General features: G+C 39.1%; 1 protein-coding gene across 1 annotated transcript; it reads right to left on the bottom strand.

Annotated features, from left to right (window-relative positions):
* Positions 1 to 270: 270 nt before the first annotated feature.
* Positions 271 to 20,785, bottom strand: zgc:113337 (uncharacterized protein LOC503741 homolog). Its single transcript, XM_067443407.1, has 9 exons — positions 20,673 to 20,785; positions 17,202 to 17,314; positions 17,052 to 17,127; positions 16,656 to 16,976; positions 15,030 to 15,359; positions 9,612 to 9,896; positions 3,250 to 3,351; positions 1,433 to 1,505; positions 271 to 711 (listed from the first exon to the last, which is right to left on the bottom strand). Exons 3-8 carry the CDS (start codon positions 17,119 to 17,121, stop codon positions 1,435 to 1,437), a joined length of 1,179 nt encoding a protein of 392 aa, XP_067299508.1. The 5' UTR covers positions 17,122 to 17,127; positions 17,202 to 17,314; positions 20,673 to 20,785; the 3' UTR covers positions 271 to 711; positions 1,433 to 1,434.
* Positions 20,786 to 25,171: the final 4,386 nt, after the last annotated feature.

The following is a 25,171-nucleotide window of genomic DNA, read 5'->3' as shown; positions in this document are numbered from 1 at the left end:
TGCTTGTGGGTATATGTGTCTGTTCAAGCACAAGGAGGATAAAGGAATCAATTGTGATTGTATTCGATTTAAAGAAGAATGTCATATAGGTTGGGTTGAGGGTCAGTAAATCATGGGCTAATTTTCATTTTTGGATGAACTAACCCTTAAGGTCCAGAGAGGTGGAGCTGGACTAGATCAAGAGAGAGGGAACGGATGTCATTTGGCACTGCTGTGAGCGCCACTTATTTTAATTATTCACAATGATTAATAAAAAAAAATAACAAGGAAGTTTCCTTACACTTTATTTGAGTGCATAGCTATTTTTCAGAGAATTCAACAAATGGTTTTATTGTACTTTTACATGTAGGGCTTCAGATGCATTCTGGTTGGGTAAAATAACAGTATTAAAACAGACAAATACTAACTTAATTATATTCCCTTCGGTGCCAAGATAAAACACCTTCAACGGCAACATTCAAATTAGTGATGGATTTACAATTTCGTTCACAATGTAGCATCTTTCTTCCTGTAGAGATGTGTCACTGGTTCCCTTTCAGTCATTCATGTTTGACGTGCGTCTCCGTTCCCTCCTTCAGGGAACGAGGGTTACATATGTAACCGAGACATTATCTTTGGCTGGAAAAGCAGGAAACATGACAACAGGAGATTTTCGTCTTCACAGGTGTCTCAGCATATCCGTCTGCCACGATTAAACATTCAGCATTCACTCTATGGAAACATGACAGAGTACAGATGTAACTGTAACATCATGTTAAATTATGTTATAACATCAACTTGTAACATCAAGTTGTTAAAATATACATAGACTCTCACAGTTGAAACGCTCAGAAACTAGAATGGTAAAATCTGAAAATTAGAGGTTTGTTGATCTGAACATTTACCAATATATAAGCCATGAGAAACTTTCTCACAATAATTAAGTAATTACTGACAGTTTTGTTTGAACATAAATGCCAGAGGATATTAAAATAACCCAGAGTGAAGTCTTTGTTAGATACTGTAGGAGGAACATAAAGGGGAAAACAAAAATGATAAATATTAAATATATATATGTGATTCACGCAGTAGTTAAAACACTGGTTATGATAATTACACATATGGTTCACTATCTTTGTGAGGACTCTTCATAGATATAATGTTTTTTATACTGTACAAACTGTATATTCTCTTCCCTTACACTAAACCTACCCATCACAAAACTTTCTGCATTTTTACATTTTCAAAAATACTCATTCCGTATGATTTATAAGCTTGCTGCCTCATAGGGAGTTTATTCAGGTCAAAGTCCCCACCAAGATAGAAAAACATGAACACACACACAAACAAACTTGATTAATTTCTCTTATCATCAGATCGGATGTGAAGGATTTGTGTTAAGTCACAGGAAGAGGCTTTGCACTTCCTGTTCTACATTACTGAATACACCTACATTCAACTGTCTCTTTGTTCAACAGTTTCTCTGTCTTCTCGGCCTCTTCTCTGTAATTGATGCTCCTCAGGCTCTGCTCATGTAGAATATGTGAACATTACAAACATACATAAACACACACACACACACACACACACACACACACACACACACACACACACACACACACACACACACACACACACACACACACACACACACACACACACAAAAGCCATAGCTATATTGGACAATGGTTTCAAATTAATTAAATGTTAATATATATATAAAAAATATATATAAAGAATTCAGATGCAAGCAGACTGACGGCCAGGTTTTTGGCGTGATAAATCGTAGCTGTATATTAAAGTGATCGCTATGCCAAAGTGGCATACAGTAAGTTGTATCTACAGTAAAGAGTGGGAGAGTGAACCAACTCTCAAAATGTGGATTACACCTTTGACTCAAAGACTCTTTATAAATATAATCATGACTCCCTTCCATCGTCACACTCAGGACATCTGCAAGAAACTCCAACAGCTGCTGAAAGAGGTTTGAATCAGCTATTCATCAGTTTTGTAAAGAAGGGTTTTGACTGTGCTAAGTGTGTGTTCTGTGTACTTCACTAAAGACATACTGTAGTTGTCAAAGCAACACGCATTGTTATTTTTTGTTTGTAGGCAATTTTTTGTACAGTATCAATGAATGACACATTTTGGCAGTGGTGTGTGCAGTAACGCGTGTGAATGCCTGTTAATTATAATTTGCAGCCAGGGCGTATAGTATAGCAAGCCAGTATCGTTGGCTTGGGAGCTGGAAAAAACAAACTCTTGTCAGGCCAAACACATCATCATTTATAGAGTCGGTGGGCGGGCTTAACATGATGACGGCAGTTGTGAGGGTTCCATGTGCAACATGAAAACACAGACGATGGTGAACAATCTTTTGAATCGTCTCTGGAAGACATGGCGTTAAGCTCTTCTTTGAGAAAATATCAAAGAACAGAGTTCTTGCAGACTGGATACGGTAAAAGTTTAATCTATCAACTAGCACACTGTTGTGTTTACTTGCTACTCACAAAATCCTGTCATTGCCACTGTAAAATTGGACAAAACATGATTGAAACTTGAAGCTCAGCAATGTAAAGCCATCTCATATGCACATATGCAATTTGTGTCTTCTGATTGGTTTCTATGGACCCTTTGCTGTCAAAGAGAAATGCTGTTTAGCGGTTTAGCAACAAACCCATATTTCTGAATGGGCTGATGCTGGGATTTAGGGGATTTGAAGTTAAAGTATTTGATAAACATATACTAGTGTGGAGAGCATTCGCTCAATATCATTATCTCATTTTTTTCACAGAGGTGGTGTTTAGCAGCTTTGCATCTAAACTCTTCACATTTAGCCATGAAATCTAGAGGGCGCAGGCTGATGGGCCCTATACATTCAATCGGCAAGCGTTCAAATCATTGGCCTCTGCTGATACTGCAACCAATGTAAGTGCTTAGCCAACATTTCAGTAGTCTGGTTCGTTGTTTGCTGTACACTTGTCCTGTATCACACAATCAGAGTTCCTCTGAAATCCTCCACCTCCCCCAGCTCCACCTGGCTAGATCTGCTACTGGATTTATAAATGTCTATTTTTGCAGCACCAGCATATCTTACATGCTCAGCATGTTAGACGCAGCAGTAGTTTCATTTCAGAATCACTATATTAAGTGTGTTTACATTAAAATCAATAGTGCCACTAAAGCGTATACTGGCTTGTATATATTTTGCTGAGTTGCATGTTCTGGATTGTTCTCATTGGTCTTTAAGATTGCTATAGGAATACTCACCATCCTTACGCAGGACGCACTTCCACAAACAGAAACAAAGGCAGAGAACCAGAAGAAACGCTACTGTAGTCACCGAGATCAGGATAGTAAGTGCTGTACCAACTGGTGAGAGAAGCAGAGAAAGTCACAGACTCATTGCTATTTTACAGAATTTGTTCTTAATTACTAAATCACTTTACAAATGGCTTCATTATTCAGAATATATTTTATTTTTTAATGTTTCTTCAACTTCAGGCACTTTTATGTTGTTTTTTAGAAAACTTTAAAGATTTTAATTGTCGATGTCCCTGCAATAACAGACAGGTATAGTAACAGTTAATCTATAATTTATTAATTTAAGAAAGTTGTGCAAGTTAACTGCAAAAAGGGAGCCGCGGACTTCACATATTTTTGAAAATCCAGCATTTAGTTGATCCTGGTAAGCCCTCATTGTCACATTTGTTTGTACACAATGGCGTTCTTCCAGGAGTGATTTTGCCATCATGGCATTTGTTTCCAGGCGGACCGTTAGAGAACTCAACACACGCGTCTCGTGGACATCCTGTAGAATTCAACCAATCAGATGACGACTTTGAAGCTCATTAAATGTTTCCACATAAGTTCCACATAATCAGACATGCGTGACATTTAAATCTCAGGAATTAAAGTATGAAATAGTCATCTAGCTTTAAGCTGTTTAGATATTTATATTAATAAAGCATAATAAATAAAGTCTCCACACCATGTTTTTATTTTTATTTATTTATTTTTTTGTCTGGTTGATTTATGGCTGTATATAGCTCTGAGGAAAAGTTTTAACCTTGGAGGTTCAAAGAAATATTTTCCACGGAACTGACACCAAGCAGACAGGCCTGTGTTTTTGGCCGCTCAATGCTGATATGGTCACAGTAGAGAGGCTTCTCCAGTTTAAAAAACCTCTAAGGATTGTCTCGCCATCCCTGACACTTTTGGACTTTTTTTGGGAGGGGGGGGGGGTCATCCTATCTAAGCAATGCTGAAGGAATGTGGTGCCAACCCATCTTACAGATGGTATCAGTATAACTACAGTATATACTGCCAAACGTCCTCCCCCCTAGATGGTATTCATCACTTCCTTTGCAACTTTGCCTGCAAATTTGCCTGGTTGTTTCAAGGCTCTGAACAGACAATTTCCTCCTGCTGAGAACACTGGATTAGGCATCTCTATGTATCTCACCACCACGGGTCATATGGGAGGGCATCCTGACGCCCCATCTCCACTCAAGAAAGCAAAAGCTGCTTCATGGCACCAAACAGAACGATTCTACATTAAAAAAGTATTTCTCTGTCAGACTTTTGCAGCAGCTTAGTGTCTTCTGTCTTTCATTCGGTCCTGAACATTATTTGAAGAAGATTCCGTTTGCTTTGTGTCCACCTCATTTTCATGGTCTGTAATCTCTCACAGAATGCCAGAGAGAAAGGCAGGATTCTACAGTTGATATTTCGTATTACCCAAAAAAGGAATTGGGGGTTGCATAAAATGTTATATATATATATGGGGCCTGAACAGCATTCTTCGGATATATAGGTTCAAGACACTAATAATCAAACTATTAGTGCCACAAATTAAATTATGACATTGGTTTGTGACAATAGATCTAAAGGGTGCATATTTTCATATAAAGATTTTGACAAAACACTGAAAGTTTCTCTGGTTTGTTTTCTGGGGCTAAGCTTATTGAGTACTTCCTTTTGGCCTAGCTCTGTCTCCACATACATTCATCAAGTGCATTGATGCTGTGCTGTCTTTGCTGTAGCCCCAGGGCATCCATGAACTCAACTATATTAATGAACGTGATGAAGGCACATCTGTCTCCTGCACATGTTGATTTGATCCTAACCACTATGAGAGACATCAAGCTAGACCAGCAGCTTTCAGTACAGCAAATTCATAGGCTGCTAGGTTACATGGCAGCAGCAGCCATTATTCATTCGTATCTATTGCACATGAGACCTCTTCAGCTCCGGCTCAAAAGCAAAGGCTTTCACAGTCTGAATCATCCTTCTAGAGTCGTAGAATTTTAGCGCCACACACTTCGGCTTTTCGGCTATTCAGCTTAAATATATTCTAGGATTCCTCAACCGAGGCCTGGCACTAGGGGTGTGTTGTCTTCACAAGTCTCTCATGAGCTTGGGTGCGGTTCTCGATGGGCAACTAGCCCATGGCCTTTGTGAGGGGCCTCACACTTCATTACACATAAATTGCCTCAAGATGAGGGCAGTGTTTTTAGCTCTGAAACACTTTGTCCAACAGTTGAGTCAGCACAGAAAACAACTCAGTATTGACTCCCTCAATAGCTCTGCTGAAATCTCTATCTAAAATGCAAGGGACGATATTTCATCCCTGGCTGGAAATCTAGAAACTTGCCTTGCCCAAGATTATGGTCATTAAGTTGTGGTAACTGAAACAATCTTAAACTCTAGAACTGCTCCTTCTAGTAAGTTATAAGCACTGAAAAGGCAACTATTTGTATCTTGGTGTAAGCAACATGATGTTGATCCAGTTAACTGCCCTGACAGTCTAGTACAAGAGCATCTCACAGCAGGGCTAGTTCTGACTACCTTAAAGGTGTATGTAGTCGCTATTCGGGCGAGTTCGGGCGAAGTTCATCGGACGTCAGTGAGTTCACTGATGTGGCACTCTGCTTCATCAACACACTGACAGAGCAAGCCACACAAACAATAACTATAACGTCCTTCTCTAATCAGAAACCGTGGGTGGACAGTTCAATCTGCGCTGCAGTGAACGCACGCACTGCCGCATACAACGCCGGTCTACTAACAGGGAATATGAGGGATTATAAATCATCCTGTTATGCTCTCCGACGCGCCGTTAAAGCCACAAAGCTCCGTTATAGGGATCGCGTGGAGTTTTATTTCCAGCTCAACGACTCCCGGCGGATGTGGCAGGGACTGAGGACCATCTGTGCTTTTGGAGCGAAATCCTCTGCAGAAGTGAGAGCTGATCCGTTGCTTGTGAACGAGTTCACGGATCTCGCACTGAACTCTTCTCTCTGTCACTGGATTGAAGAGTTCCTCAATGGCAGACCTCAGGTGGTGAGAGTAGGACAGTTCACCTCCACCTCCATCACCGTGAGTGTGGGAGCTCCACAGGGCTGTGTCCTCAGTCACCTGCTCTACTCTCTCTACACGCATGACTGTTTGTCCACACACAGCTCCACCTCTGTCATCAAGTTTGCGGATGGTACTGTTGTCCTGGGCCTAATTTCCGACAACAATGAGACCGCATACTTGGACGAGGTGGAGCAACTGACATCATGGTGCCAAGACAACTGTCTCCTTCTGAATGTTAACAAGACCAAAGAACTGATTGTGGACTTCAGGAAGAGACAGCAACGGTCATGTTCCCCTCTCATGATCAGCGGGACACCAGTAGAGAGAGTGAGCAGCTTCAAATACCTGGGTGTGAACATCTCCGAGGACCTGACCTGGACTGCACATATCCAGACACAGGTGAAAAAGGCCAGGCAAAGACTGTACCACCTGCGCCAGCTGAGGAAATTCCGGGTCTCACCAGCTATCCTGAAAACGTTCTATTCAGGGGTGATTGAAAGTTTACTGACTCAGTGCATCACAGCGTGGTATGGTAACAGCACCAGTCATGACTGCAAAGCCCTACAAAGAGTGGTGCGCTTGTCCTAGCCCATCTCAGGGTCAGCTCTCCCGTCTCTGCAGAACATCTACATCAAACGATGCAGACAGGGCCGGCTCTAGCTCTTTGGTTGCCCTAGGCGAGATGAAGTTTTGCGCCCACCACCCCTCCCCACTCACTTTTATCGTCTCGAATTCAGCACATCTGTTTTCCTAGGCCAACCCCTAACCGAGAAGCACTTATTATTAAACATGTTCGAAGCTTTATTTCCACTTTTCAAACATTTTATCACTTTTTATTGAAAATAAATGCCTTTCCGATCTGATATGTGATGGGAAAAGGGAATAGAGCGAGTGTGGCAAAAGGCGGAATCGAACCTCTGATTGACCTGCATCTAATCTTGATGCCATGCGTCTTACCACTACACTACAGCCCCCGTTAAGAATTTGGTGAACACAGCATATTTGTGTTTAATGTAAATAATATGGGATCTTTCGTTAGGCTGCTCCAGTAAAAAAAAAAAAAAAAAACCGAGAGGCCATATTTATTTCCTTCTGACGCCCACGTAGAGAGCGTTTGTACTTTTCATAAATAACATGCATACGTTATCCATATTTATAACGAACTGGACTTTTGATATTTAAATGACATCCATGTAGGTTATTGTAGATTATTGTCAGTGAAGTTATGTTTGCAATACGTATAGTAATTATGTAGAAAACTAGCAAGTGATAGCTTAGTGACAATATTAATAATATTTAAAAAATACATATTAGTTGATAAGATTGATACTAAGTAATTTTATTTTGTTTGACAACTTGGCTGAGATAAGAAGACTAACCTCTATACTGGGCTTTCTTTCGATTTTCTTTCTTCCTTTCATTCTTTCTCTTTTTCCGTCCCTGTACATACGCGGGTTTAGACGCCTCATTTTTGATGAACGCGCTAGATGAGCACTTGCCTGACCTAAAGCCTGAACTAATAATAAATAATCACCATCAATTCAATCTAATAATCAGGTTGATAAGTAATTAAAGGTCTGGCTGAGGGGGCGCCCCATGATGATCATGTTTAATGAACATTATGTTGTATTTCGCTTGTTCCGATTCGATGCTTAATGGGAAGTAATGGGCGACACTAGAGCGCCCTCGCGCCCCTAACACAATTGTCGCCCTAGGCAACCGCCTAGCTCGCCTATAGCAAACGCCGGCCCTGGATGCAGAGGTAGAGCTAAAAAAAATCACCAAGGACATCAATCTCTTTTTTTTTACTTGATTTATTCATAATTATATATATATATATATATATATATATATATATATATATATATATATATATATATAGCACCTTTATCCTATTTCTATTTTATAACTTATTGTGTTTTTTTGTTAATTGTTATTTGCTGTCCATGGAGCGGACCTGTTTACATTTCACTGCCGGTTAACTGTGTATGTGGCAAATAAAACTCTTGAACTCCTGAACTCTATTTCCACTAGTTGGACATCTCTGCAGAGTTCTTCTCTGAGAATGTACCCTTTAGTGCCTGAGTTCGTTCAAGGTGCCAGATGGTTCCAGTTCCCTCTTTTCCCAGTTCCCTTTGCCTAAAGCATTGTTAGCCTCCTAGAGACCATTGGTGACAATTTTTTTTGATCAGCCTAAGGGGGGAGGGGGGTGCTGTGTCATACATACTGAGCTTTTTACACTTGGATTCCAAAAACATGGACAAAGTTTCAAAAACTTAGCTGGACATTTGATGGAGTATTTCTGTGTCATAAATACTCCTTCCGGTTTCTCACAAGTTTCGGAGAGTTTTTTCCGAGTACGTTTCCGCTTGACGTCAACGGGTCGGAATGTCTTTGTATGGGCCGTACGGGCTCTTCTCCTGGAAGGGTGCGCGTGCGCGTGACTAGACCGAGAGAGGAAATGTACGCCCATAAACACTGCTCTCAAGTGCAGATCCACTTGTCAGTGCAACACTTCTGTCGCGCGCCCGCATAGCATTCCGGGAAGGCACCGCTGGATTTTAACCGATTTGAACGCAGAAATGACAGGGAGCGTCACAACATCACGCTTCAGTCGTGTCGCAAAAGTGGATCTCCACGGTCACTGCTGTCACAGGACTTCACGAAATCAACAGTTACCAAAGAAGTGTGTTTTTGACGGAGCGGTCCCAGCGATAAAGGTTCACGGTCGTGCTTTGGAAGCAGGCGGTGAGTAAAACTGCTTCAAATGTCTATGTTGTTGGCTATCGTCGCGTAAGTAAACATCAGTAAGGTCATTGGTGGTCATTGGTGTAGATCCTCTAAGCTTTTGGTCTGTTTTGGTACTCACAATAAAGATAATATGGTCACCAAGCAGCGTATCTCGCATTGAATTACTGATAATATCAGCCTACTAGGAGAATGACCTCTTCCAAGGTCCTTGCTAGCACATATATTTTTATACTTATCACGGTTATGCTTGTGTGTCTTCTTAAGACAAATTGAAACTGTCAACACGCATGTCTGGAATTTATCTAGCATACTTATAGCCTCAATGCTACAACACAGCATCTCATTCCTCTCTCAGGGAACCGGTTACATACGTAACCTGAGACATTTTTAGTTCTGAAAGCTACTGTAGGTTTTCATAGTAAAATTAACCAATTAACTTTAAATGATAAAAAAACACACACAAAAAATCTATGTCAACCATTGAAAGTGAAGTGCATAATAAAATAGTTCACACTCACTTTTAGTGTTCATTGAAACAGCAATGGCATTCTCCAGTCCTTTATGATGAACTAGACATTTGACAGAGACATCCTTCAGGAGTCCAGCCTGGATGGTTAATGTACTGATGACCAGAGTCGTGCCGTCACTCTGCTGGATAGCGGTGGTCACAGGTGGGCCAATGATCTTCTCATTCCCCTCCACATTCCATACTATTTCAGCCTGTGGCCGGGCGACGGCAGTACAGTTAGCCTCAATCACTCCGGGAGATGCGGTCTTGTAGCTTACTTGAGGTTTGGGTAGGACTGTAAAATGTATATGATACAGGATATAGGTTTTGTGTCTTACTCCCAGAGAGTTTAGTCTAGGGGTGTAAAACATTTTAAACATTTTATTTAGTCAGAGTTCACAGCTGCATATGAATGACCATGAGATAGATGACTTCGACCTGCAGAGTGAGCCATTATAGCATCCATAACCCCCATTGACATTAGAAATGGCCAAAATGGGCACAAATATTTCTGATGATACTCTATTTGTTGTTAGGATGCAGGGGCGTAACTATAGACAGTGCAGGCAGTGCAGTCGCACTGGGGCCCGTGCGGCAGGGGGGCCCGCAGCGCACACGGACCCATGCCCACATTGCAAACGGCCCCTGGCGACCAAGTGACTCCACAGAATATTGTGACACTCACATTTCAAATGAAAAGCACTTGTTTCAGATTTCACACGGCTGTACACGGTGCTCTACCGTCACGCTTAGGATAGGCTACTGACCACCTTTTTCAGCGTGTGAGCGGAGCACAGTTGCGTGACGCTCCGCTAGATATTCTGCTCTATGCCAGCGAGCTCCACAATTCACTATAAAATGTGAATTATTTGATTTAAATCTAGCGATTTCAAGCTTTCATTAGACGTTCATGTTTATGTCATGTATTCACCGAGTTTCAGATTCTCGCAGATAGAAAGTGTACCTTTTTTATTTATTTTACTAAAGCACAAAGTTTTGTTGTTATGTGAGTGTACACAAATAAAAGTAGACAATTTATAGTTTATAATTATGTCTCACATTTATCTGTATGGCCAAAAATTACGGAGTATTGCGAGTTATAGGCTATCCCCCGTCATGACTCGTGAGGGGGAAAAAACAGCCGGTGCGTTCTTCAGCCAGAGGGTTAAAGAAACCGTAGCCTATTTAGTTTCATATTTATGTTTAAATAATACCCCATAATATAATTTATTATTATTATTATTATTATTATTATTATTAATTATTTTAGGGATGCATCAAATATTCTCAGTCCGAAATGTGATGACGGAAACAGAAACTGCGACCTGCGTGCTGGTCTAAAGATGTGGTTCATCTCACATCTGATGACACATCTATGGGTTGTAACTTGAAAATAATACTTTGTTTATGTTTCTCTTGATTGATACACGCAAGGGCTCCTCAGTGATACACTAACACCAGTGATTATAAAAGAAAAATGTGGGCAAAACGGTCTCTCTTTATAAACTGTGTTCAATGCATGCGAGTGCTGCCTTAGGTTGGAATATGGACAGCCATTTTCACCATCAGCACCCGCGTGTAGTGCCAGAAGACGCGAATGAGAACATCTGTCTCTGTGCACTCATCTGAAAGCGCGCAGTCTCACATCGCGCACATATAGATTTCTCTTACAAGTCTTGCGTTTGAACGGACAAACTCACAAAAAAGTAGCCTATGTCAACATGTCCATCTTGATGAGTCTCTAGTAATATTGTTATCTACTTTTTTGGCCTTCAGAACATCTTAAAATGCACATATGTAGATCCTAGAAAGCTAAATTTTCTCGGGGGAGCATGCCCCCCAACCCCCCTAACTAACTCACATTTGGAACCTTCGTGATTATAAAACAGTTGCTGCGTCCCAATTCGCCTACTTATACTACGTCCTAAAAGTATGTACTCTTTTTGTGAAGAAAAGGTATATACTTTTGAGTGTGTAGCAGAAAAGTATGCAAGCTTCGGGACATACTACTGCGCCATCTTTAACGGACTCTGTCGCTTAGTTACGTGCATCCCGTCACCGTTTATCTGCCCTGTCAATCATCGTCAGATTCGTCACAGTTCAAATCCTCCACATTCAGTTTAATCTCCTACCGTATCGGAGAGAAATGTAGCCGCTCGTTGATCTTCCATCTGTGGTTCTTTGTGGGTCAGAGACTCTCCTCATGTGTTTGCAGTTTAAATATAAGGATGCATTTAAAAGTTAATGGCCAAACGTGTCATTAAAAAAGTTCACAATGCTGCAGGTGAAATATAATGTGGACAACACTGAATAAATATATTTTTGACGGGTAAAATATTGATAGTTGGTCACTCAAACCCCTTTATCTTAACTTCTCTACTTAACCGTCGAACTCGCACAGCCGTCATGTTTGTAGTTTGTTGACGCTTTTTATCCGCGTTTGTAGTTCTAATTGAATCCTCGTCCAACTCGCAATGGGTTGTGGGCAATATCAGCCGTTAGAGTGCCCATCGATCCATACTGTGAATTCGGACCGGAAATAGTAAACCATCCGGGAATCTTTGGACTACTCTTTTCAACATACTACGATTTGGGACATACTAATTCTATTTTCGAATACTATTTAGGATGGATAGTATGCGAATTGGGACGCAGGGAGTGTCTTTTTTACGATTAAGGGATGTAGACCCTACATTACGGTGACACAGAATAAGCCATTAATATTTGATTTGTAAATAATAATAAACAACCGATATCCTGATATAGAAATGAAACCTAAACCTAAAGTGTTACATGCTAGGTTAGGGGGGGCCTACTGCATAGCCTGCACTGGGGCCCATCATTAGTAAGTTACGCCACTGTTAGGATGCCACATGTTTTAAAATCAAAATTTTAGGCTGTTTGCCTCAGAGATCTAACAGTGCTTGTCAATATAAAAATGTTTAAGATGGCCTATCAAATAATAAAAAAACAGGTGTTACTGTTCACAGATACAGAACAGGAATTCTAGATTTATGTAGAAAGAGTACAGGCTTTAAATAGCTTAAAGAGTAATATTTGACTGTTTTAAATATAGTATATTATATAATAGTAACTATTATTTTAAATATAATAGTAACTGTTTTACGATAGAATTGGTGAATGACCAACAGTAATATCCATTTATGCAAACTACACAACTTTTTTTTTTTTTTTTTTGTATGTAACTGTTTTGAATTGAAAATACAGGCTGAATAATTTCTGTATATTTCTGCATATAGAATAAGAGAGTGTTTGTGCACATTTGAAAAAAAAAAAAAAAAAGCAAATTTCAACCAGTTAAAGTTGATTTCTTCTCGGTTTTCTTGTTCACTTAAATCCATTTAAACCCTTATTTAACAGCTTTAAATAGAAATACATTTACAACACTCCCCCCCCCCACCACCATTAGTCCCCCCAATGTTCAAGACATGATTTCTGCCTTTTCACCATTTACCAGCAGAGGCCAACGAAGCCCTGTTAAACCAAACCTTGACCCCTTGATCCCAACACAAAATCATGAATTGCCTCTGAATGGTAACCATTTGTGTTGGCTTTGTACATAAACAGATCTGCATGCCATCTGAGTGTTTCCAGCCCACAAAGTTTCAGCAGTATTTCAAAGCTACAAAGATGTCCATTCAAAGCACAGCTTTTGCCCTAAAAAGAGGTATATGCTTGTCATTCCAACAGATAATAAACAATTCACATTCTTACAAAACCATGACCCCAGAAAAATACAAGATTGGCATGAATAAGAGATGAGTGAATGTAATTTTGAACCCGTGTGACTTTCTTTCTTCAGTGGAACAAAAGATATTTCGAAAAATGTCAGTTTTGTTTTTCTTCATACATTGAAAGTCTTGTTGTTTTGGAATCACTGGCTGTCATTGTAAGACAAATACATTTATCAAAATATCTTTTTCACTGTAGAAAAAAAAACTTAGTTTGGAACAACACAAGGGTAAGTAAATAATGACATTTTATTTAATTTGGGGTAAATCATCCTTAATCATTAGTGGTTGCATACTTTAGTTTGAACAACTGCAACAATACAGAGCACAATCAAAAAGTGAACATCAATCCGAGAGAGACAGGGCAGGAGAACAAGAGCATAACATAGAGAAAAGCACTGTGTTAGTGAAACAGTGACACAGTCATTCACGTTGGCCAAAGTCTGAATAAATCATAGATCTCACAGTCTCACCCTCCTACAATCAGTTTCTTTCATATCGCTCTCTCTCTCTCTGTCCGTTATCGCCATTTTCTCCAGTCCTGTGTGTTTAGCCTTGTCCTACCCTCTCTACCACTCTGGGCTACAGCCCTACCAGCTGCAATAAACTGGATTTGTGTTTCACTCAGTTCAGAGCTTGTGTGTATTTGTTTAATGCCATTAAAGGGTTAGTTCACCCAAAAATGAAATGTATGTCATTAATCGCTCACCCTAATGTTGTTCCACACCCATAAGACCTCCGTTCATCTTCGGAACACAGTTTAGGATATTTTAGATTTAGTCCCAGAGCGTATATAATTGTATACATACTGTATACTGTATACTGTATACTGTATACATTTCCAGAAATTTAATGAAAACATCATCAAAGTAGTCCATATGTGACATCAGTTGGTAAATTAGAATCTCTTGAAGTGTCGACAATACATTTTGGTCCAAAAATAGCAAAAACTACAACTTTATTCAGCATTGTCTTCTCTTCCGCGTTTGTTTTCAATCCTCAAATAAAGATTCAAACGGTCATGAATCAGCATATTGATTCATGATTCGGATCGCGTGTCAAATTGCCAAACTGCTAAAATCACGTGACACTGGCGATCCGAATCATGAATCAATACGCTGATTCATAACCATTTCAGGATATTTTCTGTTCAGGATATTTTCCTGTAGAAGTGATGCACATTGTTGAACAGGAATTGAAGTGTGAAGCACTTTTCTTTGTTCTGTGCATTTTACTAAGAAATTAGTCTTTATTAAAATTAACAGCCACCAAGGCAGTATCCATTAACTTTTTTCACCTCAAATTCAGCAGTTAAACATAATTATTTTGATGGCTTTAACAAAAGCATATATGCTACCATTGATTAACAACCTCAAAGATCACAGTAAGTCTGTCTTAAACGGTTAATACGTTTTTTTCCCAAATCTATTTCCCTATCTAAAAACCCGACTGTTACACTCTATTCATATTCGGATCTGTCAACTGTAAACACTGCATTTGATTGGCCATCTCCGTCATTTCGACACCGATGAGCTCTGCTAGCTCACTGAGACAGATCAGCATAAAATTTTACTTTTAAAATATATTGTCATCTTAACAAAAAACAGAGCACCAAGTATATCAAATATTGGCATTATCCAATAAAAGAAGATTTAACAAAACCCTGAGGGACTTACCAAAAATAGTGAGGCAACTTGAGGCACTCTTAATGCCATCCGGGTACATGTGGAACTCACAGGTGTAGCAGGCCTCATCTTTAGCTTGGACCGGCCATAAAGTGAGCTCTGAGTCAGACAGGGAAGGGTTTAAGCTTGCACGGTCCACAAACTCTTCTTCAATTACAGGGTCACTCTGCCTTGCAAACAATGCAACTTCACTGGATTCTGCTTTATTCAAAATCTTCTTCCACAACACCTGCTTGACTTTCTCTGGCAGGGCATACCGACATGCCAGAGAGGCTTGTTTACCACCCACTGCAGTCTTATTGCCCTCTGGGATCACTGTTGCTGTAAAACAATCAAAATAAGTTTCTATTATACGAACAATAGCAGGATAACAAATGCACTCTGCATGTAACAGACATGCATACTACTATCTAGGTAGCCTACTATGTCCCTAGACAAAATACATTTAATAATTATACTATTTAGGATTTGGGAGTGAGAGATTTTAGTGAGAACCAGATGAGACGAATATTCAGGACAATGGTTGTAGCTAAAAAGAGCATCCAGAATACAACCCCAAAATAATCAAAGATGTATTAGTGTGAGGAAAGGACAGTAGTCACGACATCATCCCTAGAAATGACTGTCAGGTGCTGAGCATCCATGAGATGCTACATTCACATTCTACTCCAGAATCCAGTTTCAAAGCATGTCTAAAAAATTAAAGTAGGCCCTTTATACTAGTATTGACCCTTGTCTTTCCAATGTATATTCACTTTTATTGTCTTAAACTGATGTTCAATCTTGCTATAATCCATCACGCTCTGTAAGGTCACAAAACTCTGGACTTTTGGTAGTACAGAGGATATCTCTTTAGTAGATTCTGAGGAAATCTCAGAATCTACTAAAGCATTTTTGGATGTGCCTCATAAACTCTAGAATAGCCTTCCTGATAATGTTCAGGGTCCAGACACACTCTCTGTTTAAATCTCGACAAAAGACACATCCTTTTAGCCAAACATTTACACAATGCTTCTCATAAACTTTTACTACAATTATACCTGATGAAATGTCCTTTTGCTTCCCTCTTTCTGCAAACTTGTGCAAGCTCCAGTTTGGATCCAGCCTTTGCAATGATTTCAGGTGATGCCAACAATTGTGAAAACTTAAGATGATGTCAACTTTGGATCTATTCATTTATCACTTAATTGACTTATCTATCAATTCCCGAATAAATCAGTGTAACAGATGCCAGCTAGTAGTCACTGTGTGAATAAAATACTCCTCTTATCTCAAGAGACGCTCTAGCGTCTGACACTAGAGGTTGCGGCCTCCTGGTTAGAGCAACCGACTCTAATGCCGACGGACCCGGGTGTAAGTCCTGCTGGGAGCAGTGCGGTTTGATCAGGAGGGGTTACATCAGAATTTTTTTTTAATCTGGGCTTTTGTGAATGATTCAATGATTTACTCATTAAGACTTTTTGCCACCTACAGGTGTTACAATGTACTGCGCAAAATGAGTCAATGAAAAATCCTCACCATCAATTAAAATCCCAGTGTTGTTGGACTGTAGTGATGCTCATGTCAAATGGAAGTTGCGTAGATGGATTTTCCCAAAATATCTTGCCCAAGACTCACCTGTAACAATAAGACAGGTCTTTCCTTCTCTTGAGCCTTTTGGATAAACATCAAAGATGCAAGTGTAACAGCCCTCATCCCTGTAGCTGACACGTTTGATGGTGATGGCACTGGCATCTCGTGGAGAGGCCGCTAGCTCCACATGCTGTTGACCGCTCACGCTGTCTTGTTGACCAGGCTGGTAAGTGATTAATGTCTGGTTCTGCACGTCAAGCCAGCGGATCTGATTAATTGATTCTCCTTTAGATTTGACAAGCGTACAGCTCAGAGTGAAGGGCTGTTCAACCAGGGCCTCCAGGCGAGCTGGAGCTGAGACCCTAGCTGAGACACCAATAATGAGACTAATCCAAATAAACCACTCACACACAGAACAACGAGATTACTCAATTCACACACCTTGTAGTCTGGACACCATTACCAAAGACACACAGATCTCTAGACATCTTGGCAAGGAGACCACAAACATTTTAGCCTAGTAGAAAGGAAATACAGTATTTCAGTAACTATAGCACCATATTATAATTAAAGATGTTCAGAAATGTGTACCCTTTGTATTGAGATGGCATTTAATAGTCCAGGTCAGTCTTTTGGGATTAAAGTGAAGGTGACGATTTCTGTCAATTAGAGTCGTTCCAAACATCTTATTGAAGGGCTGCCATCTGCGTTCACATTACAGACAAAAACAACATTTATGAATTTATAAATTAGTGAAAATACTCTTGAATTGTACACTCACACTTTATATCGGTGCCTTTAATGTACTTGGATAGGTAAAATGGATAGGTACAATGTACTAATTGAGTTCATGTTGTACTGCAAAACACTTTTGCTGCAAGTTGTTAGAGACAGGTTCGGTGGTATGGTTAGGTTTAACGGAGGGTTAAGGGGAAAGGGATGTTTTTATTCTTAAAAACATAAGATTTATAGATTACAATGTAAAGACATGTGCATAGTATCAACTGATTCATTTATAATGTTAGTACATAGTAGTTAAAATATAAAAGAGGGACCAGTTTACTTTGCTTAAATATTTCTTTACCAAACTATAATTTTAATAATTCCTTTTAAATTGATGACCTGGGGTGCGTTTCCCAAAAGCATCATTAGCCAACTATGGTCACAAGTTCTGTCGTTGTTATATGTTGTTGACATACACTCACCTAAAGAATTATTAGGAAGGAATACCTGTTCAATTTCTCATTAATGCAATTATTTAATCCACCAATCACATGGCAGTTGCTTCAAAGCATTTAGGGGTGTGGTCCTGGTCAAGACAATCTCCTGAACACCAAACTGAATGTCAGAATGGGAAAGAAAGGTGATTTGAGCCATTTTGAGTATGGCATGGTTGTTTGTGCCAGACAGGCCGGTCTGAGTATTTCACAATCTGCTCAGTTACTGGGATTTTTGCACACAACCATTTCTAGGGTTTACAAAGAATGGTGTGAAAAGGGAAAAACATCCAGTATGCGGCAGTCCTGTGGGTGAAAATGCCTTGTTGATGTTAGAGGTCAAAGGAGAATGGGCCGATTGGGTACCAATGGATCGGCCAATCATATCCATTACAAATAGGAAAAAAAGGCTAAAAAAATTGGACAGTTGATGACTGGAAAAATGTTGACTGGTCTGATGAGTCTTGATTTCTGTTGAGATTCAGATGGTAGAGTCAGAATTTGGTGTAAACAGAATGAGAACATGGATCCATCATGCCTTGTTACCACTGTGCAGGCTGCTGGTGGTGGTGTAATGGTGTGGGAGATGTTTTCTTGCCACACTTTAGGCCCCTTAGTGCCGATTGGGCATAGTTGAAATGCCATGGCCTACCTGAACATTGTGTCTGACCATGTCCATCCCTTTATGACCACCATGTGCCCATCCTCTGATGGCTACTTCCAGCAGGATAATGCACCATGTCACAAAGCTTGAATCATTTCAAATTGGTTTCTTGAACATGACAATGAGTTCACTGTACTAAAATGGCCCCCACAGTCACCAGATCTCAATGTGGTGGAACGAGAGCGTTGTGCCCTGGATGTGCATCCCACAAATCTCCATCAACTACAAGATACTATCCTATCAATATGGGCCAAAATTTCTAAAGAATGCTTTCAGCACCTTGTTGAATCAATGCCACGTAGAATTAAGGCAGTTCTGAAGGCAAAAGGGGGTCAAACACAGTATTAGTATGGTGTTCCTAATAATCCTTTAGGTGAGTGTTCAACCAGTCGTGTTTCCTAAAACCATAGTTGCAATGAACATTTGCAAACAGCAAACTTGTGTTGTCGACCTGTGGTTAGAAGCATTATTTCTTGTTTGCATGACATTTGGACAATAGGGGTGATGAATTGAGAAATCATCTTTCCCTTGAGCTTTTGACATAAAAAATGTCTTGGTAATATAACATTATCCTGTAAGTTTCAGAGCTGAAAACTTCCTTTTTAGTCAAAGAAAAGCTTTTATAGACACCAGGCTCAGAAAATTACTGTGGGTTTCATCGGGCTACAGAATCGTTTGTGAATATGTCTCAAGTGCTGGATTTGCAAACACAATGTTGTGCCTTCTATATTGCCTTCTATGTTAGTAAAAATGTATTTTTTTTTATATGTAGGCCTAATAGTAGTCCCGGGACTGTGTGTTTTCTAGACGGGCTACCAAAACGTACGTCCGCTGGCAGAAATTCTTTCTTGATCTGGGCGCACACTTGTGTGTGTTTGTGTGTGTGTGTTCGCACTTATATCAACCAGTCGTGCGGGCCAGAAATAATATTCCAATCAATCGAGGGTGGATGAGAAGTAAATGATTGTGTTTGTTTGATAAAGATGTTTACGAGCCCGTGGTCGAGAGAATCATTGTAGCTGCCGCTTTAATAATCTCTTCCTCATGGGAGCTGAACTGACAGAGTCATAGATATCACAGTGGCGCTGAAGCTCATTAAATATGCAAATCTTCTCCAATCCTAGCATTGGGCGTTTACTTCCAAGTCTCCAGTTCGGCACGCCCATCAAAACCCAGCGTTCAGAAGACAGCCAGTGAAGAAAACCAGTGTATAAATAGTCTATTACTTGTTAGTTATGATGTTTCAACAAACTTCATTAGTTGACCTCAGACAACAGTATAAAAAAATAAAAAAGCCAGTTCATGATAGATCTTTAATAGATCTTTATCTTGAGAATAATAAGCAAGCTGTCGTTTACTACAGTACTTTTTTTTTCTCTCGAAGACATCCAAATATCACATGTCTTTTAGTTTGTCAAAAGATTTAAATCCCTTTTAGCCCGTAAGAACGAGCCTATGATTGAACCTGTAAATAAGGCTAAATAACTGAAAAAATAAGAATTAGTCTTCAGGTGCCATGTCCATAATTTATAGCAAAAAATGTATTTTCAATTAATTAAAAAATTAAAGATTCTCACATTAATTAATTAAAAGCAGTTATTACTCCACAAACTGTGTCAAATCAGATTTGCGACAACGCGGTTTCTGGAAACAGTCATGACTAGCTAGTTGATTTCTTCAACGATGTTACATACTAGTTAAGTAGTGAGTCACGTCGTTGTATGGGAAACACACCCCTGGAATGGATAGAAAAGAAAAAAACAGTGTACTAGTTCCCAGTATCAATAAATAAATAAATAAATAAATGAATAAGAATGTATATTTGTCTACGGACCAAAGACTTTAGTATTGATGTCATTGAATATTGACATCAACAATCATGATATAAATGTTTTGTTTATTTTAAGAATTTTATTTTAAAATTATTCTACAATGATAGATAAATTGGATTTGGATTTGCTAAAACAGTTAAATAACAAACAATTTATTCTTATTCAAAATAACATTTAAAGATTGAAATAAAATGTAATACATACATACATATATAATACAGGATAGTAAACATTAGACCTTGATTATAATTCAACTGATTGTGTATCTGATAGTGCCTTTTGGGAGAATTAGATAACAAAATGAGGCTAAAGTTTAATATGGAAGTAACCTAAGAAGACTCTTACATACCTCTATATGGTGTAGATGCCCTCTGCTCTCAGCTGTACATGCACAACACACTCTTCAACACACTGAATCAACTGGACTGCAAACGGTGCTGCCTTTCTCCACCCATCACTAACAGCTCTGTCTCAATACTCATTGAGCTGCCTACTTAGACAGCATTGTCAGGCATCTCAGCTCGCTCACACATGCACAAATGGCACTATAGTGCCCAAATACAAAACTTGGACCCAAAAATCGGACCCACTTTATATTAGGTGGCCTTAACTACTATGTACTAACATTTAAATTAATAATTTGATACAATGCACTGATTGTGTACATACAAGTTTTCACATTGTACTTACATTTTAAAAAATACCTGCATGTAATTTCTGTAGTTACATTTGTAATTACACTGTTGACATTTCCCTTACACTTAAACCTACCCTTAAACTTACCCATCACTTAACATCACCACACCTGTTACTTACTATACCCACCTCAATATCAGCAAAAGTGCTTTGCAATACAATTTGAACACAGTAAGTACATTTTACTTATTTTTTGATGTAAGTACTTAAGGCCACCTAATATAAAGTGGGGCCAAAAAATCTAATTAAACAGCCTTCTAGTGTGACAGAAATATACACTACAGTATTCATGTATTTACAAACCTTTCAATGATGCTTACATTTTTTTGTTCAGGGTCATGGTAGGTTTGGCCATGGACATCCCTATGACCCGCTCTGGACCGAGGTAGACGGACTTGATAATAGTGTGTAGATTTCCAACATGTTTTCACTTTGGTGATTAGAGTCTTTGTCCAGTGCTGAGTTCTGCATGTGCGCTAATCCTCTCTAAGTGTGGATATTATGTAAATAAGAGATTAATTGTGTATTCAGCTTCACTGATTAATATAACGGGACTTTGTGAAAGTGCATTCATTGAATGAGTGACAGCTTTTATTGATTATAAAGCGAGTGCTCTTTGCACACTGTCTAGGCAATGTAAAAAATAATATATCAGCCTATAATGTATTCAGAATTTGAATACAAATTTGTTTTCAATTCTTGACAAGTGTTAACCCAGCCGCATATACAGAGGGGCAAAAAGTATTTAGTCAGCCACCAATTATGTTTGTTCTCCCACTTAAAAAGATGACAGAGGCCTGTCATTTTTTTTATCATAGGTACACTTCATCTATAGCCTGGTTTTACCAGACTCTCGTACATTTCATTTGTACATAGAGTCTGGCCACTCTCCATTGACAAGGGTTTTCCGCGAAGGCGGGCACCCTGTTGAGGTTTAAAACTATTGGATCTGCCCTGAGCCACTCTGGATCTGCCATAACCAATCACTAACGTTTGGTCGTGACGTATGTCATGTGCCCTTCGCCTGTTTCACTCATGGAAATCCAACAAAATAAAAGTGCACATGTGCATGCCACCTCAGTGATAAAACTATAGGATAAAACCTAAAACTCGTGCATTCGGATTGTGATTTATTCACGTCACGGTGGAGAGGAGACTGGGTTCTGTGATCGGGAATGCGGTGCTCACGCGGTCCATAACATCATTTTATGCTGTAAATAAAATGTCATATGCTTGGTGTGATGATAAATGCTGCTATAAATATCGGACCAATTCAAATGTTTAAGTGCTTTTATTTTAATTAGTTTGAACGGTGATGAAATATATTGCTCTTCTAAATACTTGCCAGCATTTTAAGGAACTACAAGTCTATAAATGCATCCTAATAACAGCAAAGACATCGTATGGTGGTCTGCAGTGGTCAAAAAGGATTACAAACAGTGAATTTTGAAGACATATATTGTTGAAAACGCAGAGATGTGGATTCGGACAGCTGTTACATCAACACGACTTTGCGTTTGTCAAAAGCAGTAGGTAACTCGGCCGGGGATTTTTCCGCGGGTGTTTAGAGATGGACGGCAATAAAATAACTGACCAGTCCCTGTTACTTAAATGATGCCAATACCTTCCGACCCCACGAGAAACAGTTACCGTCCGAATAGCTTCAGCCAACTCCTTCATCACTAACGAAGCGATCTGGAAAATCAAACTTTTCCCGAATTTACCCTGTTGGAGGGCCACAACATCATGGCCACCAACAAACCCCAGCAAAGACTGATATTGCTCCGGCTTTAACTTCTGGATATTCGGCAGCGGTGCCACAATGCAATGAATGGTTTAGTTTGCATCTTTCTCCGCCGCCATTACTGAACTACATCTCAAACTAGCGCTCGACATCAACGTCATCGTTCTCAGCCACTCCCTCTGTTCGCTGATTGGACCGGTAAAAATTTGTTCGGAGAAAACCTAAGACTACACAGCAGTCCCAGACGTAGTACTGAAGGAAAATGAAAATTGAGCGGAAGTACCTAGGAGGGCAGAGCCAGGATACTTCAACTATGGTGAAAAATAAGTATTTGGTCAATAACAAAAGTTCATCTGAATACTTTATTATATATCCTTTGTTGGCAATGACATAGGTCAAATGTTTTCTGTAAGTCGCCACAAAGTCATGCTTCACAGTAGGTATGGTGCAACTCAGCATAATTTCTCCTCCAAACATGACAAGTATAGTTTTTACCTAAATGTTCAATTTTGGTTTCATCTGACCATATGACATTCTCCAAATCATCTTCTGGATCATCCAAATGCTCTCTAGAAAACTTCAGACAGGGGGACACGTCTCCCTGGCGGCATAGTGTGTTACTGATGGCAGCCTTTGTTACTTTGGTCCCAGCTCTCTGCAGGTTATTCACTAGGAATTGTGACCATTTTGACCCCACAGGGTGAGATCTTTTGTGGAGCCCCAGATTGAGGGAGATTATCAGAGGTCTTGTATGTCTTCCATTTTCTAATAATTACTCCCTCAGTTGATTTCTTCACAGCAAGCTGCTTACCTATTGCAGATTTAGTCTTCCCAGCCTGGTGCAGTTCTACAACTTCATCTACTTATTTGCCTCACTGTACATGCAGGATTACAGAGATAATATTTATTTATCAAAATCAGGCTCATATAAATGTAAGGAAAATGATTCCTGGCCGCATGTCAGTATCCATGGATCACTGGATCTTTGGTAAGTTGTAAGATGTTCCGGTTGGAGAGTCATGTCAATGCATACCCTCTATAGGGAAGGAAATGACACAAACATGACACATGAAACAAAAGCTATGTGCTCACACAAACACATAAGACAAGTAGAAGAGCACAGCAAACAAACTTTCATAGTACTCAAACAGAGGAAAAACAAGACTGACAGAAGTGCACGAAACATGAATGTCTGGACCCAACACTGAAACTGAACCAAAACAAGTGTCAGAACCCAGACATGCCCTGAACACACAAATGATAAGACATTAGAGCACACAACCCAGAGACCAACCACAAAGCCGTACATTCACACAAAGGACAAGACAAACAACACATGAGTGTCAGGATCCTGCTGTCACGAAACCAAGAATACAACAAATCAAGGTGACAGAACCCTGACATGGAAGCACAGTGGAACAGTTGGCTGAACTGTAGTTTCTTTAGCATTGGTTGAAGTCAACTTAACCCTAATATGTCCTTAGTTTCCTGTTTACACTCAGTGCATTTGGGGTCTATATGACCCCAAAATGTAAAGAGTGATTGTAAAAAAAATATACATTTTTAATATTACATATAATATATTATTTTTTTTGTTCACTTCTCATCTATACAGTAATGCTGTGTTTTTGGATATTCAAAGTACTTTTGTACCTATTTACCACACAAATCCTCATTTATACCATTAGCTTGCGTGTGAAATATCATTTTTTTATGAAAAAAATACTTAAATCATGATCTAAATTAAAATGAATTTGTTTCTGGATATTGATATAGGTGTTAGCTGTACAATTCTGCCATCTGTTGGTCAAAGACAAACTTGAAGGAATTACAATTTAAGAAAGAAATTGTTTTGTCCATAGGGGGCAATAGAGATCCATTCATTTTACTGGATGTGGCCAACTGCTCATATCATAACTTTTGTTATATATTTTGTGAATTTATACATGTATAAACATTATACAAGACATAAAAAATAAATATTCCTTCAAATAGTAGAATTTTGGTAGTTTTTGATAAGTTTTGAAATGTCTGTTTTAACAAAATACCACATAAATCACCACATAAGAAACACCTAAAGTACAAGACTTAGAATCGGATTGTAGTTGAATATTATTTATTTTAATGAACCAAATGTGGAAAAAAATTATTAACTTTAGAATTTTGAAGATATTAATTTAATAATATGTATATAAAAAAACCAGCAGCAATATGCATAAATGACCAGGAGTGAAGAATGAACATTGAATAACAATATAATTTTTTGATAATCAAATTCTGAACACTGACCATAAAAGCAATAACTAGCTACAAAAATTATTACATAATTCACATGGTAAAAAAGCAGTTCAGAATGTTGTGAATGAACATGTATCATGAACAAAAATCAGTCCATGCTCTGGCCCTCT

Source organism: Pseudorasbora parva, chromosome 5 (genome assembly GCF_024679245.1).
Source record: "Pseudorasbora parva isolate DD20220531a chromosome 5, ASM2467924v1, whole genome shotgun sequence".
Taxonomy (NCBI): domain Eukaryota; kingdom Metazoa; phylum Chordata; class Actinopteri; order Cypriniformes; family Gobionidae; genus Pseudorasbora; species Pseudorasbora parva.
Note: the sequence above shows the minus strand (reverse complement) of the source record. Positions and strands in the feature narration are given on the sequence as shown.